The sequence below is a fragment of the Pogona vitticeps genome, chromosome 4, assembly GCF_051106095.1.
Source record: "Pogona vitticeps strain Pit_001003342236 chromosome 4, PviZW2.1, whole genome shotgun sequence".
Classification (NCBI taxonomy): Eukaryota; Metazoa; Chordata; class Lepidosauria; order Squamata; family Agamidae; genus Pogona; species Pogona vitticeps.
Genome location: NC_135786.1, coordinates 38,695,617 through 38,712,744, shown reverse-complemented (window position 1 = coordinate 38,712,744; position 17,128 = coordinate 38,695,617). Strand labels below are relative to the sequence as shown.

The 17,128-nt window shown below is 39.9% G+C and overlaps 1 protein-coding gene across 8 annotated transcripts in view; it reads right to left on the bottom strand.

The window, feature by feature from the left end:
- Positions 1-17,128, bottom strand: part of SYT2 (synaptotagmin 2) — a 184,130-nt gene that overhangs the window by 15,586 nt on the left and 151,416 nt on the right. For 4 of the 8 annotated variants that reach the window (XM_020782564.3, XM_078393334.1, XM_020782565.3 and 1 more), the window contains 4 exons: positions 11,211-11,439; positions 9,494-9,654; positions 3,612-3,737; positions 416-583 (listed from right to left, as the gene is read on the bottom strand). In XM_020782564.3, the coding sequence (XP_020638223.3) occupies positions 416-583; positions 3,612-3,737; positions 9,494-9,654; positions 11,211-11,418 (663 nt within the window). In that variant the 5' untranslated portion in view covers positions 11,419-11,439. Of the gene's footprint in view, positions 1-415; positions 584-3,611; positions 3,738-9,493; positions 9,655-11,210; positions 11,440-13,126; positions 13,273-17,128 lie in introns of those variants that run through there. The other 4 variants (XM_020782567.3, XM_078393336.1, XM_078393335.1 and 1 more) reach the window with 2 other exon arrangements.

The following is a 17,128-nucleotide window of genomic DNA, read 5'->3' as shown; positions in this document are numbered from 1 at the left end:
TACTTTTCTAATTACTGCAGTGTATATCATATTGTATGTTTCTGTTTTGAACTTTGTCAACTGCTTTAATAACTGATCTTCAAATATCTTATGATCCTCTTATCCACCGTACCCTGGGGTGCTCCAGTATTCCTGCTCATTCACAGCTAGCCTTCTGCATTACTCTCAATGTTCAATAATGATGTTTTACTGACCTGTGTAGCCTTTCCTAATCTGTCACATAATGACATGTCTTTAATTGCCAGGCATTATGTACTCTTCAGCTTTCCTCCTTTGGACAACAGTTCCATAAGGAATATTTGTTGCTGACAGATGAATATTTTTTGTAAGAAAACACAGCCATGCCAATGTTTCACTAAGGTTCTGTGTATAATTTATAAGCTGTATAGGATTCCTAAGAAAGAAAATGTTGTACCTTGAAGACAAACGTCTCATTGTAGGTTGGATTGAGGGTTTTCTTTTGCACTTTAGTCTCGTACTTCTTCTTCTTGTCCGGAAGAAGGAAAACTTTGACATAAGGATCTGAAGTGCCACCCATATCCAGTGCTGGGAGTTCAGCTGCTTGAAGAATCCCTACTGTGAGCTGTCGGAGAAACAAGAATGTCAGCAAGCCAAAACATTCCTCCATGGGTACCATGCAGATATCCATGGAGGGGAGGAGCATCCATTTCCCCACCTAACAACTCTCTGCAGCTGCTCAGTATCCTCCATCTTCTGGTTTTCCTGCTGTGGCCCCATTTAATCTTTCTTATTTATCTTACCCATGCCAGAGATGGGAAGAGTTGTCAGGCCAAGGAATCTGATGCCTGAACCTCTCCCTAAGAGCCCTACAGAACTTTAGAAATTTTAGGGAAAAATCAGAAGCCTGTTTTTCACAGCTGGCATTTATCCTAGTAAAGAGTTAATTCCAGAATGAAATCAGACAATCATTCCCAATCATATCAAAATTGAGTGTCAAGGTACGAGTCTTTTCATTATTGCATTAATTCCAGGCAACATCAGCTTGTCTAATTCTACAAGCTTTATTTATCATTTCTATGTTCCGTAATAAGGGGACGTGGTGGCTCTGTGGGCTAAACCACAGAAGCCTGTGCTGCAGGGTCAGAAGACCAAGCAGTCGTAAGATCGAATCCACGCGACGGAGTGAGCGCCCGTTGCTTGTCCCAGCTCCCGCCAACCTAGCGGTTCGAAAGCATGCAAATGCAAGTAGATCAATAGGGACCACCTCGGTGGGAAGGTAACAGCGTTCCGTGTCTAAGTCGCACTGGCCATGTGACCACGGAAGATTGTCTTCAGACAAAAAAACGCTGGCTCTATGGCTTGGAAACGGGGATGAGCACCGCCCCCTAGAGTCGAACACGACTGGACAAAAATTGTCAAGGGGAACCTTTACCTTTATGTTCCGTAACTCAAAAATATTTCAAAATATAGCAAGTCAAAAGGTATTGACATTCTTAGTTATGAGGAAAAACTGTAAACACAAATGCTTTAAAAATATATAAAAACTAAACTTAAATTGCAAACAAACGCTTGTCAGAATTCAATCCAAAATGCAAGAGCATAAAAATGCAATAAAAATGTCAAAAAAATTGGTTAAATTACGTTCTAAAAATGCAGGAGTTTATACCTTTAAAAGGCACATTGGAAAAAAAAGAATACAACATTAAATTACCAAACATCTAATAAATAAGAATATATTCAAGAAAATGACTTTCTTAGCTTTTAAGCATATCAAGATATGTACGAAAAATTATTAAATAATGTTCTCACCCAGCCAAGCCAGCCTTGTACTAATTTGCATCAATGGAAGAAAACCCATGGTGTTTGTGTGCCATTTCTGGAAATGAAGCCTGCTGCTGCACTACTACATAGTCATCGTTGTTGGCATCCAGTGTGTGTGACAGCACACTATTGCAATGATGAGTTGAATGTGTATGTACATGTTGCCTATCTTTATAGTGCTTTCACAGTTCTTTATCTTTCCCTTCAGATCATAATCTTTTCTGCAGGGGTTTGGAAATCCAGGGGCCTGGAGCACCAAGATTTTTTTTTTCAATAGGAAATTCTATTGTTGTTGCACATATTATAACTCCAAATCTGGCAAGCTGCCTCTATGATGATAACATCATTGTTTCAATTTAAATTTTTTGGAGTGTGGAGGATAAAGGCTCTGTATCAAAAAGCATTTGATGCACTAGGATACTGTAAAGCCAGGATATTGTAACACCAAAATATTGTAACACCAAAGTCTTGGAACACCAGAATGTTGTAGCTATAGGACTTGCAAACTCTACCTCCATATGTTTATACATTGTAATATAAATATGTACAACTGTCAAGATTATTATGGTACCATGACCTTGCTTGGCTGGAGAGCTGGGTAAATGTTTTTCAAGGACTATGGTAAACTACTATTCAAGCTTCAATTTTAAAAGCACTTCATTTTCACTGCTACTTTTCCTATACCACCTTTACACATACAAAATTCTACATCATGACAGAGTTAACTTTTTTCAATGACAAATTCCATAAAACCCCGCCCAGCATGGTCACACTACTGTAAGCAACATCACCTCTAAGTCTATCATTTACTCTTTAGCATTAAAAAAAAATCATGGATGGACCTTTAGGGTCACATGTGACTAGCAGACTGCAGTTTTCCCACCTCTGTTCTAGTCCCAAATCATCTATCTGTTTTGACTGGCAACAGTTCTTGAGGATAACAGCCCAAAAAGGGTCTCTAAGAGATGTCCTTCAACGTCTGATGCCCAATCCTTGGCATCTCCTAATAGAAGTATTAGGAGATGCCAAGGATTGGGCATCAGACGTTTTTGCTTTTGAGGCATGTCATAATCCTTTCCAGGCAGGCACACATCTAACATGTACCAAAGGAAAGAAGACAGTTGCCTACACTACCTAAGTGGCTGAATAGGGATGAAGAGCCAAGCAGTGAAATTAATACAACAATGGAAGGCTTTCTACTTCCAAACTGTTATGGAACTCTTGTCACTATTAACTTTGTTCACAGAGATAGCCTTTGAAATGGAGCGTACATCCTGTCTTCCTTTGATCTTTCTTTAGAAAAAAAAGCTGGAAATGCCAGGGTCATAATCACAAGAACATGGGGGGTGGGGAGAGGAAAGAACTGAGCTCTGTGGATAAAGAGAAAGATGTTGGCAAGACCACTATTTCTGTTTTCCTGGTGTTAAGCATTTTTATCTTTATAGTGTAACTGCTCCAGAGGCAGAATGATGGTTTGTCAATTTGGACATAAATGGCAAACTACAGTTTATAGAGACCTGTGGTTTTCAGGCCAGCTTCCAGCTATCGTTTCCAACTCTGGCTTTCTGGCTAACCAACAAGCAGGTGAGGAAAACACCAGTGGCTTGCTCCTGCTCCTCCTCAACTGCCTTTTTCACCAGGAAGGATGGAATACTCACATTTTTATTCATCTTAAGGGAAACCATTAAGAAATGGATCAAAAAAATTTTTGGGCTGCAGTGAGGCCCCCACAACCACAAAACCTCTACAGTTATCACTCCTACTTCAGCAAAGTTTAGGTGACATTTATCCAGGCACTCTCAGTCCACCTATTCATTTGTGCACATTACCTGGTTAGCCTGGAAATCATAATCCAAGGAGAACTGCAGCTTCCCAAGGTTCTCTGGTTCCTTCTCCTCCTCTTCTGCCCCCTCTTCTCCCCCCTCTTCATCATCATCGTCGTCATCCTGTTTATTCTGTAACACAACCAAACCATTCAGCAAAATGATGACCTATACTGACAGACAAGTTTTCATTCACACATATACCCTTTCTCCCATATCCTCACCTTTCTACAGAATCCCATGTGATTATTTTAGAAAGCTTTACTTTGGGAATGGAGAAAAGCAAGCTTGCAAAGGACAGATGAAAAGAGGGAGCCTAAAGCTCCTGCCCCTCATGTTTAATCATATGTGTACAATCTTGTTGCTAGGAAAAACATGATGTTCCCCACCCCCTATGTACAAATCTAGTAGAGAGCAATTACTCCTTTCCATTTGTTAGCTGACAGGCTGACTGTTAGGTATAAATGAGGCACACTGCTACAATTAATGAAAGGGGAAATCAACTCAGCACAAATAATTAGTCCTTAAACTTGGGAATACAAAGTCAGGGACTTCTAATCTAATTGGCAACTGAGAATTCTGAAAACTGACAGAGAAACCAGCATAAAATGAGATTTGTGTGATGAATTTGTTAACAATAAACACTGGTTTCTGATTGGAGGTACATGTGAACTTCGGAACCTGACATATGTTGAGTTAGACCCTTGGCCCATCTAGCCTAGTACTATCTATCTTAGTTGACTCTCCAAGGTTTCAGGAATGATTCTTTTCTCACCCTACCTGGAAATCCCTGACATTATCTGTGGGTCTCTCATCTAAGTACTAACCATGATCAATTCTGCTTAGCGTTTGAAAATTCTGAGTGGTGTGTTCAGAGAAAAATGGTGGTAGAGCTACATAGTACACAGTGGAATTGTCACAAAGCAGGGGTAGTAGCACAGATGTTTAGTGACTAAAGGGAAGTAGCAGCTAGGGTATTTGATTTGGATTCCTGCATTGAGCAGGGGTTGGACTTGATAGCCTTATAGGACCCTTCCAACTCAATTATTCTATGATACTATGATTCTATATTAATAGGGAGGAAAAGACAGAGACGTCTCTGCTAATTTCAATGCTTTCTTCCTTATCTTACTTAGAGAAACAAAATTTGAGCATCCATACATGCACACACCCTCCCCCACAAGCAGCACACACGCGGCTATCACTCAGGGTTTTAACATTAAATGTGATCAAGTTCTGCTAAAGATCTATCAGGCATACATTGTCAGAATAGCTCCTTACCCAGGAATATGTGACAAACACGTGCAGTCCACTAAATATCCCATACTTAGGCCTTGAGGTAAATTCATCCACCAACAAACTCACTTGGAGTTTCTTGTTAGATGTGATATGTAAGTTCTTCCAAGTAAGATTTTATCAATTTATATTAGAATAAAACTGGGTTTGGAGTAGACGTCATTTCAAATTGAATAGCTCTGAAGAAACTGACTTGAAATTTAATATGCCTTAAACCAGAATTCAAAGAAAAAAATTGTTCACCTTCCTCCAATTCAAATCCAATATCAGGCCTTACACCATATTCTAAACAACGTCTAAGTATGGAATTGTGGGGAGTATATTAGATAAACTCCCCACTTTCTTTGTCCTTTTATGACTAAAAGGGAAGTGATGGTTGCATCGGGACCTACCGTGAGTTGACATCCAGGTTAGTCAGAAAAAGATGAAGACAGAACAACACAGAAGGAAGACAGTGAGAGCACAGAGAAGGAAGAGAAGGGCATTATAGAGACAACAACTGCACAAATCATTAGCAACACTCAATGCTCCTGAGAAACCACAGATTCCACACCTTCAGCAGGACATTATACATGGAGTAGGTTGATTCAGAAGTCAAAGGCAAGAAATAGATTTTGAGGGGAAGACAACATCTTACATTAAACACATTTCTAAAGAGTGTGGGCATGCTGGCCACTTCTATTTTGAAGCAAAAGTAGCAATGTAAGGTCCAGACTGGCACCTCACACTTGATTCTCCAACAAAGCTTGCCTCCCCTCTGAAAACTGCTGTTTACAGGAAACTACCACAGAGCCGAAACGTGGCTGGGGGCACAATATTCTCATAGTGCTTTTCCTTCATAAAATAAGTGGGCAGGCTAAACATGTGTGGTTTGGCTCAGACATGCCAATGCACCTTGTATTGAATTCCATTTTGTTTAGAAGCCTGCCACCTTGTTCATGCAGTTTAAACCAGTCAGCCTCATGGTCCCTCATTACTAGACCTGTGTTTCTCTGGAAGCCAAAAAGCACAGAAATACATAGGGGGAAGGAAAGAAAGAAAAGGGAAGGGAAGGGAAGGAAGCAAAGAAGGAAGGAAGGAAACATGACTTTCTGTTTGAAAAAGAAATATAACCCCAGCACCACATACAGTATTTGTGTCTGTTAAAAAGGATCTCTTATGAAGAAGAAGAAGTGGAGAGAAAAGAAAAGACAGCTGTTGTAAAGATGAAGCTGAGTGTATGTGTGTTCCCAGAGGTTCACAGAGAGAGTGAATGGCATTAAGAATGATGTAACATTCTAGGGGGAAGACTCTCTTCCTTGGCTTGAAGTGCCAGATGTGCACTCAGGGCCAGAAGGACAAAGAGGATTCAGTTTCCCCTGTAAGATGACAGCTGCTTCCCCGTCCATTTGTGGTCTAGCCCAGCCATGGGCTGTCTCATCAGAAAACATAAATCACATGCTGTATCTGTGTCTTGCACTCCTAATTGTGACCAGAGACTCAATGTAAATTTCAATATAAAATCAATTCCACAGCACTGTGCCTTTTCAGTGTTATCCTTACAATAGTTCTCCTGCTTGCTGGGGAAGCACGGGTCAGACATTTCTCCATGACAATTAACAATGCATCTAAGCATCCAGTATGTTTCCTATCTGAAAATCCTTAATAGTACAATCAATATTTACACAAGCATTTGTTTGAGTTAATCTGTATGGATAGAGAAGCGATGGGAAAGCCTGATTTGATTAAATGAAAAGTAGCTCATAAAAACAAAACAAAATCCTAAATGGATAGGAGGCCAATAGCCTTATTAGGACCAATAACTGGGGCAGGTGGGTGAGAGAATAATTGAATAATACTATCAACTTGGCCTCAGATGTCTCCTCCAGCCCAGCATACTACCTACAATTCAACCTCAAGTAACAACTATACAAAGACTGTACTATCTCCCCACACTTCTTACTTATGTTGCCAAAGAAACTGCTGTGCCTTGCCCAAGGCAAGAATCCGACCTCTAAACAGTGAATACAAGGCTGGTAGCAGTGATTCCCTGCCACTTTTCTATGATCCTTCCCTTCCTACAGATCAGTTAATTTATAGGAAGAGGTGTTATCTTACTGATTCATGATTTTGACTTTGTACAACTTTTGAAACCCACCATCAATGCTGCTACAGTTATTGATGAACCACCTAGACCAAAAGTAAATATTTTCATTTCTCACTATCTCTGAAAACACACATCCAGGATATGTTTAGCCTGGAAAAGATAAGATTATGTTTATGTAATTATGATTTAATGTTTCTTCTTTCTGTTAAGAACCACCTGGATAGTTAGATGGGTGGTATAAAACTGAATAAACAGAAAAATAAAAAAAGCAGTCCTCAAATATCTGAAAGGTTGTCATGCCCAAAATGGAAAATAAGTGTTTTTATTGCTCCAGTGGTCAGGGCTAGAATTAGTGGGTGGAAGTTGCACAGAAGGAGATTTTGTGTAGTTCTTATTGAAAGGATTTCAACAGCTTCTAATGGTAAGAAAGGCTGGACAATGGAAGGTCAGATGCATCCACTGGAAGCATTTTGGCAGACACTGGACTGCCTTTTGCCAGGATTACTGTATTTGCATCTGCATCCCTCATGGTAGAACTTGGAATCACCAAGGAGCAAAAATGTGAGAGCTTGCAGAATTCCCCTGCCAAAATGGTCAAAGCCTATCTGCCTAGAGTTGTTCTTAAAAAAAAATAAAAATCAAAAAACAAAAAAGCAGTGGACTAGATGACCTCCAAGACATTTTCCAATTCAGGGCCCAGAATCCTACTTGGCTTTTATTTAGGAGAAGGTGAAATTGTATACATCATGGTGACAAGTGGCAGCTAATTAGCCAGATGCCTTTTGTGTACCTAGCAGCATACTTGGCCATGTGCCAATCATGTGATTGGCACCTTGTTAATTAGCTGCAATTCATCACTGTGATCTATACAATTTCACTTACTCTGGAAATAAAATCCCTGTAGGATTGTATCCTATGACTCTGAAAGATACTCTCCATCTTCTGTGCCTTTTGATAAGAGAGCAGACATAGCTAAGCACTGTTGAGAAAACTACGCAAAGAGCTCTGCTAGGTTCCCAGAGGTACGTATAGTAATGTTAACTGTCTTGTATGTGAAAAATTAATTCTCTGCAACCGCTCTGCACACAGTGGAGGGATCTAGATGGCTAGATAATCCTGGACTAGACAATACACAAGGAAACACATCAGGAAATACAGGCTATTAAAAAATCTGTTTCCTCACCCAAGTTGCTAAGTCAAAAGGCCCTGATAGGAGAGAGGCCTTTAGAGGCCATCAAACCATTCAGGGCATCTACATTATTGTCTTGATGACATGCTAATGGGATTGGCTGCTGAGTTAGAATGCGTATTGCAGCAGAGCAAACAATGAAAACCTGAGAAAGAAAAAAGTAGAACTGGTAAGATGATAAGCACCAAATGTGAACAAAATGCTTTTATGAGTGTGAATTTACTGGGACACACACACACACACACTACTGCTTTTTTACGGCTTTTGATTTTCCACTCATTTTGTGACACATTAAACAAAGCTGTCAATGCTGGTAGGAGAATAGGTATAGAAAGCCTACCTTCTCTGGATCTTTGGTGCAGTATGGGCCATGGATTAGGCTAACAGGAAGATATGCCAGAAACGCCTCAAGGCTGGTACCACTCCAGCTCCCTTAGCCTCTCCTCTTATGAAGAATATTCAGTACTATTCTAAGCTTGCACAGTGAACATTAAGTTTAAAGGTGTTTACCTAAGAGAACTAAGGTTGCGTCCAAAGTCAGAAATAAAGCAAGTCCTGGTGACTCCCATTTTGCGGGGTCATAGTGATGACAAATTTGCTCCAGGTTTTAATTTGTAGTTTAAAGCTGCTAGCCAAAGTGTTCTACCTGTTTTAGGAAGAAGATGCAGAACCTTGGATAGCTCCTGTATCATTCAAATTCAAAGCTTCAGTAGATTCACTGCCTCGGGGAAATTGGAGTCACAAGCGAACACAGCCCTTGTCTGAAACTTCACTATGCATTTCCTTATATATATATTTTTTTTTAATTTGGCTTTCATGGAGAAAAGATGGTAGCTATAACTAAAAGTTGGTCAAGTACAAATTAACATATAAATAAATAGGGCTACAACAGGACTAAAGTCCTCCTAACTGTTACCAAGCTCAGTATTTTATAGTCTAGTCCAGTGGTTCCCAACCTTGTGTCCTCAGACATTTTTGGGCTACAACACCCAGAAATCCTACTCAGCACAGCTAGTAACAAAGGCTTCTGAGAGTTTTAGTTGAAGAAATCTGGGGACCCAAAGTTGGGAATCACTAGCAATGTCAATGACGGTTGTCATAAGCACTGAAAGCCTTGGATGATGCCCCACTCTTGGCCCTACCACAGCAGGTCTTTCATGTACTGTGTGCATATAAAGAACCAAACTTTCAAGGAGCATGTGCATTCTGATAAACCAGGTTTTCTACCAGTTGAAAACAGAGCAAGTGCTCCTTGCACCTTTGGATGAAGCCAATCCCAGGCTCCCAAGTAATCTTTCCTGAGAGAGATGTTTTCACCTGGCCTTTCATGTCTTTCATATTCATGGCATTTTTCATCCCCTTCTTGTCCTTCTTGTTCTTCTTCTTCTTGCAGCAGCATTTCTTGCAAATGCAAAAGCAGCAGGTGAGGATCAACAGTCCAGCTACCACAGCAATGGCAATGAGGGCCCATGGTGGTACTGTTAAAAAAATATAATACAAAATATGGCCATGGCACAATCATCATCACAATCTCACCACAGGAAGGAGTTTACTGTGCTGGTGGTGAGGGATGGAAAGTAGCTATAGGTCTAAGCACCAACATCCCAGAAGACTGATTCATTTAAAGATTATTTCAAGCCTGCCTCTCAGTCCACCCCTCTACTCCAAAGGATTACTTTACAGAAGAATTAGATAATCCTAAAAGTAACAATTTGAAATAATGGCAGAAACACTCCAAGGATAAACATAACATTTCCAGCTCAAAACAAGATCCAATATCTGATAAACCTTGTGAGATTCTACCATATGCTGAAATGCATGTAGCAAGAGGGATGAGAGACCTTTCTGTAATTTGGCTGCCATAACCTAAAAAGCTCTTTTTCCATCATGTGTTTAACTGCAAGCCTGCAGACAATGACCCAAGCACATGGACGGTTCTATGTTGGCATTGTCAGTCCTCTAGGCAGCAGATCAATGAGTGGGGAAAAGCAGTACTGGTTATGCACATGGGGGCGGGGTGGTGGTGAAGGAACCAAGGTCTGGAGCTATCTGGAAAATATATATTGATACAGTAGGTACATGACCTATTTGTGTAAAGAATGTTCCTTCTTCATAAGCTAAAACTCTGTCAATGTAACCAAAGTTTTCCTTGTTATTACCCTACAACTGTATCATGAATGCCATCTCACAATGACATACTAAGGAAAGCCTTGTGTTTGTAGAGACTGAGATTTTGAATAAGTAATAGGAAGAAGGTCCTTCCCTGAAATACACCTACTACTCATATAATAAAAGGTCCTATACAAAGCATGACAATACAGGGAACGTTCTATAAAATTACGGTAGATTGTTTGTAATAAATCTTCTCCTTCAGTTTGCTTCTTAAAGCCTGACACTGACATGAGTGCATTAAATTTGGGAGAGAAAGTTTCCACCTTTCATTTCTTGTTCCGTTAATTTCTTATTTCTAAAGTTGTCCTTTCCCCCCTCTCCATTACTCCACGTTGAAACCTATCACCAACAGGTTTAAGCATATTACAATTCTCCTTCTATGTACCAGCTTTTAAAAAAGAAAACCACTAAACCAAGGACTATATTTAGGTCAGTCCAGTAATGTGCTGGAATAATATGTCTAAACAGTTGGCCCTCTCTTGTGGTATTTTAGAATATAAAGTATATTTGTATTGCTTTAGTTACAAAGTCTCTGGCTTATCTGTAACTTTTAACACACATCTTTTTCTCCGTACAAGTCATTCATAACATGGTCAGCAAGGAAAGAAGTAATTCGATGCATCAGACACAAATCTGGTGCCAAGCCAGCCCAGCCTTTTGCATTCAACAGATATAAACAAGAAGTGCCATGGTCTACGTTGTCTGGTGAATTCTGGGCCATATCATCCAAAAATTATTTCTAGCCGCCACCACCCCACTAAGATCTGTGAACAAGGTTAGAAACTGCAGTGATGGGTCACGTAAGCCAGGCAGACCATATCATTTCCAAATGTTTCTAAGGCAGGACTTACAAGGTACTTACAAGGAATCTTGTTAATTTCATTCATGAACTTTTCTTTAATCTTAGCAAAGACATCCTCCTTGCTCTCCACAGGTCCTATCTGAGTTGAGTTCTCCCCCGACACTGGTGGTGCTGCTGCCATGGTTGTAGAAGAGGGTACTGGAGAACCTGTAGTTACTGCTATGATGGGTTCAGGGTTTGCATGTTTCTTGAAGAAACTGAAACCCATCTTGGCTGCTCTTCAGGCTCCCTGAAAAACATACAAACTGTGATAATAACAGCCTGGACCTTTCCCAACACTGTACCATTTAATACCAAGAACAAACACTGAGGAACTTTTTTTTTTTCACATGACATAGCAGACATAAAAACATTTGCTTTTCCAGTTTGTCCTCACAAACTGGTGTGATAAAGGAAGCTGGGAGAAAAAAAACACTAGAGCACATTTACACACAGCATTTGTTCAACTTTCCTTGCACCCATAATACTAGTACTGCAGGCACTTCATCAAAAAAGGGGACAATTTGCCATTTAACAAACACATAAAATACGGGTGGTGTGAATTAGTCTTCAGTTAAAGAGCTGAAGAAAAGTTCTAGATGGAGCAGAATTAATATGAAGCAGCAATAAATACTGGTTGCAAAAAAAGAAAAGAAAAAGCCTCCTTTATGAGAACTTGCAAAAATTCTTTTTGCAGTGGTTCAGTTATAGTATGTTTTCTCCAAGACTGGAAGCACTGGACCACCAGAAATCCTGAAAAATGATGCACTCGAGGCATGACAGCGGAACTCCTGCATTATCACCTTTTTGGTTTCCATTTCTTAGTTGTCACCATGAGAAAAATGGCAATGATACAGCAATGACTGTACACCTAAGAGAACATTTTGCTGTCAGAACAAAGAGCTAACAGACTAAAGTTGGGCAGCTGCTTGCAGTGATATTGGCAAGAAAAGAAAAATGTATGAACAGAATGCAGTTTGAAATACTCATGCCATCTGCTCAAATCTCTCTTCTACTTGCAGGTCTCCTTATTATAATTTTAGTGGACAGTATTCTGGTTTTGAATATGTCAGACACATATTTATATTGTTCACTCTGTAAGTCTCTGGTGGGAGGAGAAGCACTGTCCCTCAGCCTCATGAACACCTTGCAAGGATAAAATAGAATGTGGAGAAGGACAGCAAAGATGGGGCCTACCTGGCTTCCTGTGGGAGGGAATTCCAATGTCTGGGAACAGCAGCAGAGAAGGCCCTCTCCCGTATTCCCACCAAATGCACCTTTGAAGGTGGTGGGACCAAGAGTAAGGCCTCTCCTGGTGATCCTGACACTAAGGCACAGTCCTTGAGATAGCTCAGACCCAAGCCATTTAGGGTTTTATAGGTTAGAACCGTCAACTAAGTCAACACTAAGCATATTTCACTTAGTGTCTTTTCTGTTAAAACTGAAGCAAAAAAATTAGAAAAATGACAACAAGAAAAAACAAATATTTCACATGCCTGCATTATGAAAACTACATATATGTTTCAGATATAAAATTATGATTTTCCCATATGCTATAAGCAAAACAGAAAATAAATAAAACAAGCAAACAAATTAACAAAAAAAGGGGATCTGAATCCAGAATTGCAACTGGAAGCCACAAAAAGCTTTAAATAAAGAACGCAAAGTTTTGCTTAAGGAAAAAATGCCTCACAAATCACAGCAGAGTAGTGAAATATGAAAACTAGCCACAGATATGTGTTAGATACAAAAATTATGATTTCCCCCATGTTATGAGCATCTTTCCCACCCCCAAAACAAAATATAAATCAAGATTTGTAACTGGCTCTAGATGAAGATTGTAAATTGCCATTATAATTAAAGAAAAGAAGGAAAAGGCATAAGACAGACTAGTGCTGTGAAATATGAGAGCTAAACAGTCAGACAAGATCAGACACCTGCGCACTGGGAGCTTTTTGGTCTGGATACCAAAGAAAAGCAGAGGTATGAAAATTTTGTTCCAGTCACCAAATGAAATGACTCCTTCACTTGTGACTCATAGGTGAAGATCACAGTCCAAAGGCACAGCAGATGTCACCTAATGCTAATGAATGTGAGATGATGGAAATGCAACAGATACAGATTTGGGATTTGTCTGTTTGTTCATCATATTTATGTTCTGCCTTTCTTCCAGTAAGCTCAAGTCAGGGTATATAGCTCTCTTCTCTCCATTTTGTATTTATGACAACCCTGGGAGGTAGATCAAGCTGAGAGACTGTATTGAAAATCATCTTGTCCCATCTTGCAGGCAAAACACAAATGGCTTAATTCTTTGAAGCAAATTGCATCAAGTTAAGAAATCACCACAACCATCATTCACTGCATACCAAGTTGTGTGACTCAGCATTCAAACGATAATGTCTAGAGTACTTCTTAATTTAAGACAATCTGCCTCCAAAATTTATGCTATTTGCATAGCTACACAAGAGGATTTTGTCCTATGACTAGCCCAAAGTCACCCATGGCTAAGTGAGGATTTGACCCAGGTCTTCTGGAGTTGCAATCCAACATTCTAAACATTACACCACTACACTTACTCTGGCTCTCCACTACACCACCGAAGAGTTTTATTGATCAAATTCAAAGCCAGGCAGATTCATCAGACATCCATATGTGGAATTTCTCTCCTTTTCAAGGCTTGCAATATTTTTTTTTGAGATAGTGGGATAAGATCTATAGCCAATATTTCATTTAGACTGTTTCTTAATGTGGAACATGCCCTTTCGACTGCCACGGTACAAGGGCAGCTTTCATTAAGCTAACTTTGACAGCCACAAGATCTCTTCCCTCATTCAAATCACGGTGGTGTATAGGCAGTGACACTGGCATTTTAAAAATGGCAGTAACAGTTCACTGTGCAGTTATGGAAGTCTCTAATTATTCTGATTTCTACCATGTTTCAGACATGCTTTTTATATCAATGTTTTCTTTTAGTAACAACTATTTCAGTTTCTCCATCTTGGTTTTGGGGCTTCTGGGGTTTGCCTACAGATCTTCAATTGTCCTTTCCATACACAAGATTTGTGGGTCTCTCTATTCCCTGCCAACGGATGGGCAATTTTTTTTTGTAATCTCAGGTGTCAAGTACTTCTATCCCTGTTCTGAAGACTGAAACATTTATGCTTTTTACTTCTAAGGATGTATCACATTGTGACCTGGTAAGTCCTAGATTTCAACAACTGTCTTGCAATTTATGTTGGGCTTCCAGGGCCTTACAAAAAGTATTTCCCAGCACCACTGATGGCAACATATCATGACCACTGATGCATATCCTAATGCTTATCTCTCTGGCAGTTAGGACATTATATGGCCAGCATGTGCTATCACAAATCCATCTGGCTTCCTAAGCATCACATCTCATCCCGTTCCCATGACTGCCTGCAGAGTTTTTGGATTTCAGTTCTCTGAAGCTCTAACTTTTATGACCAATGGTGATGGGTGGTGGGAGTTGTAATCCAAAATGTCTGTGGGGCCAATGGACTGTTATAAATGTTCTAATCCCAGTTTGCAAGAGGTTACCTCTCTCATATACCATTCTGAAGCCTTTCTCATATACCATTCTGAAGCCTTATGTCCATTTCCTCAGCTGAAAATGTTCCTTCTTCCCAGGTGACCTGGGGTGGATGAAACCTGGGGTCTCACAAAACCAGGAGGGTCACAGGTCCCCCAAAGCTGGACTCACTTCCCACCTGTAACACTTCTCTACAGTATAGGACTGCCTTCTCCCAAAATTCTCATTGTCCATTAATAAAGGGAGAGAATGGTCAGCAAGACATACCATACTCTTGAAGGTAACTACTTCTCTCCACCTCTCCAGGTCTGACATCATTACACTGAAATGAAAACCGATTCTGCTGCTTACCTCAGTCTCCATCTGAGACCTTCTCCCTTTAAAACCACACATTAGCATGACCCCCTTTCAATCTGGTTTTAATTGAATACTAACGAATCACTGACTTCAGTAAATATGAACTCTTCAGCACACTGATCTCTCTAGTCTGAACATGAAGCATATAAAATTCTGATCTTTAGCTCTGCAACTACAAATACAACTTGAACAAATAACATTTCTGCCATGTAGCCATAAGACTATCCAAGTAGCATTTGCTGTTTGCAGACCAAAGCATCAAATTCTGTAAGAGTTTTCCCAAAGCTGTTCCATTGGTACGATAAAGTGTTATGAACATAGGCACATTCTGAAATGAGGACTGAGTGAACACCTTTTGCATATATAAATACTGACACTGAATTGAGTTTTTCTGAGAATGTATGAAGTACTCTTGCTCTGAGAAAATCAGTATTTGGGCTCATTCGTGGTTATGTGGTATTAGTGGAGAGATTACTGGCATGTGGATTGCCAACAGACATCAGGACCTTTCAATACTCTTTCTGTGTTACAGTGGGGTCTCTACTTAAGAACGTCTCTACTTAAGAACAATCCAACTTAAGAACATCTCCATTTGCTACATTTTGCTTCTACTTGAGAACAGAAATCCAAGATAAGAACAGGAAAAAAAACATTTCCTGCTCTTTTTTTAACCTCAGGTCATCTTAGGTTAAAAAAAATTCTCCCCCTGGTGGTAGAGTACGTATTAACCAGCTTTGCATTAGTTCCTATGGGAACTAATGCTTCAATGTACGAATGCACCTCTACATAATAAAAAAACAGCCAGAACGGATTAATTGGTTTTCAGTCCATTCCTATGGGAAATGCAGATTCAACATAAGAACTTTTCAACTTGAGAACCACCTTCCAATACGGATTAAGTTCTTAAGTAGAGACCCCACTGTATACTGCTACTGTATTTAGGAGAGGTTACCTGAGATTTCTTCCAGACTGCCTTCTCCAAAGTTGGATTTCATCAAGCAAAGGTTTTATGTTCGTAGCTAACAAGCATATCACATGAAATGCAAATTAGGCCATTCACAAAATTCACAAGAGAGTATTGGGAAATTTTGGTTGAATAATAATAATGTGCTGTCAAGTAAATTCTGACTTATGGCGATCCTTTTCAGGGTTTTCCAGACAGACAGTGTTCAGAAGTGGCTTACCATTCCCTTCTTCTGGGGGTGCCCTGAGATTCTGCAGCTTGGCCACGGCTACACAGGCTGGCTCTCCTTCCTGGAGGCATAATGAGGAATCAAACTCCCAACCTCTGGCTCTGCTGCCAGATACCCAAGTCACTGAGCAACCCCTGTTTTTATTACAACTGGGGCGGGGGGGGGGGAGAGAAACTGAGATAGGCCAGTCTCTGGCTCTCTTTTTCTCCCACCTAACTCACAGCAGTCATATACACACATAGAATCACAGATACCTAAGCATACAAATAATCAGCAGGAACTTATATCCACTTCTTGTTTTTCTGTTCCAAAACTGAAGGAAGCATTGCAAATCCTGCCTTGAGAATCTTGAGGGCTGAAATCCAAGACAGATATCCTGCCCCTAACTTCTGCATATTAAAATGCATATTAAATTTGCAGCTTTATAAAGAAGCCTAGCAATTCAGTTGTGGAAATGGTTTATGTCTGCACACAGAGCTGCTAGCAAGCCAGACATATCCTTCTAGATTGTATTCTGCAGATGATTTATTCTCTATACTGTTCATACATCGTTCCCTTTTTTAATAATGTGGGAATTTCAATTCATCAGGCAACTTTGGTAATTGTCCCATTTAAGCTGACGGAACAAGTCACAACTGATAACTTATGTGTTCAAGGTCTTTCATCTGAGTAAGATTTTAGCAGGTGAATAGTACATATGCTTACACATAAGAAAGTCCCCGTAAATGCAAAAGGGGACTGTGCATTCAGTACTGCAGCTTTAAAAAGGGATATTTTTTTCAACTGTGCATGTCTATTTGTGAAAATACATACTTTTCAGAAGATACAGAATAAAGGAT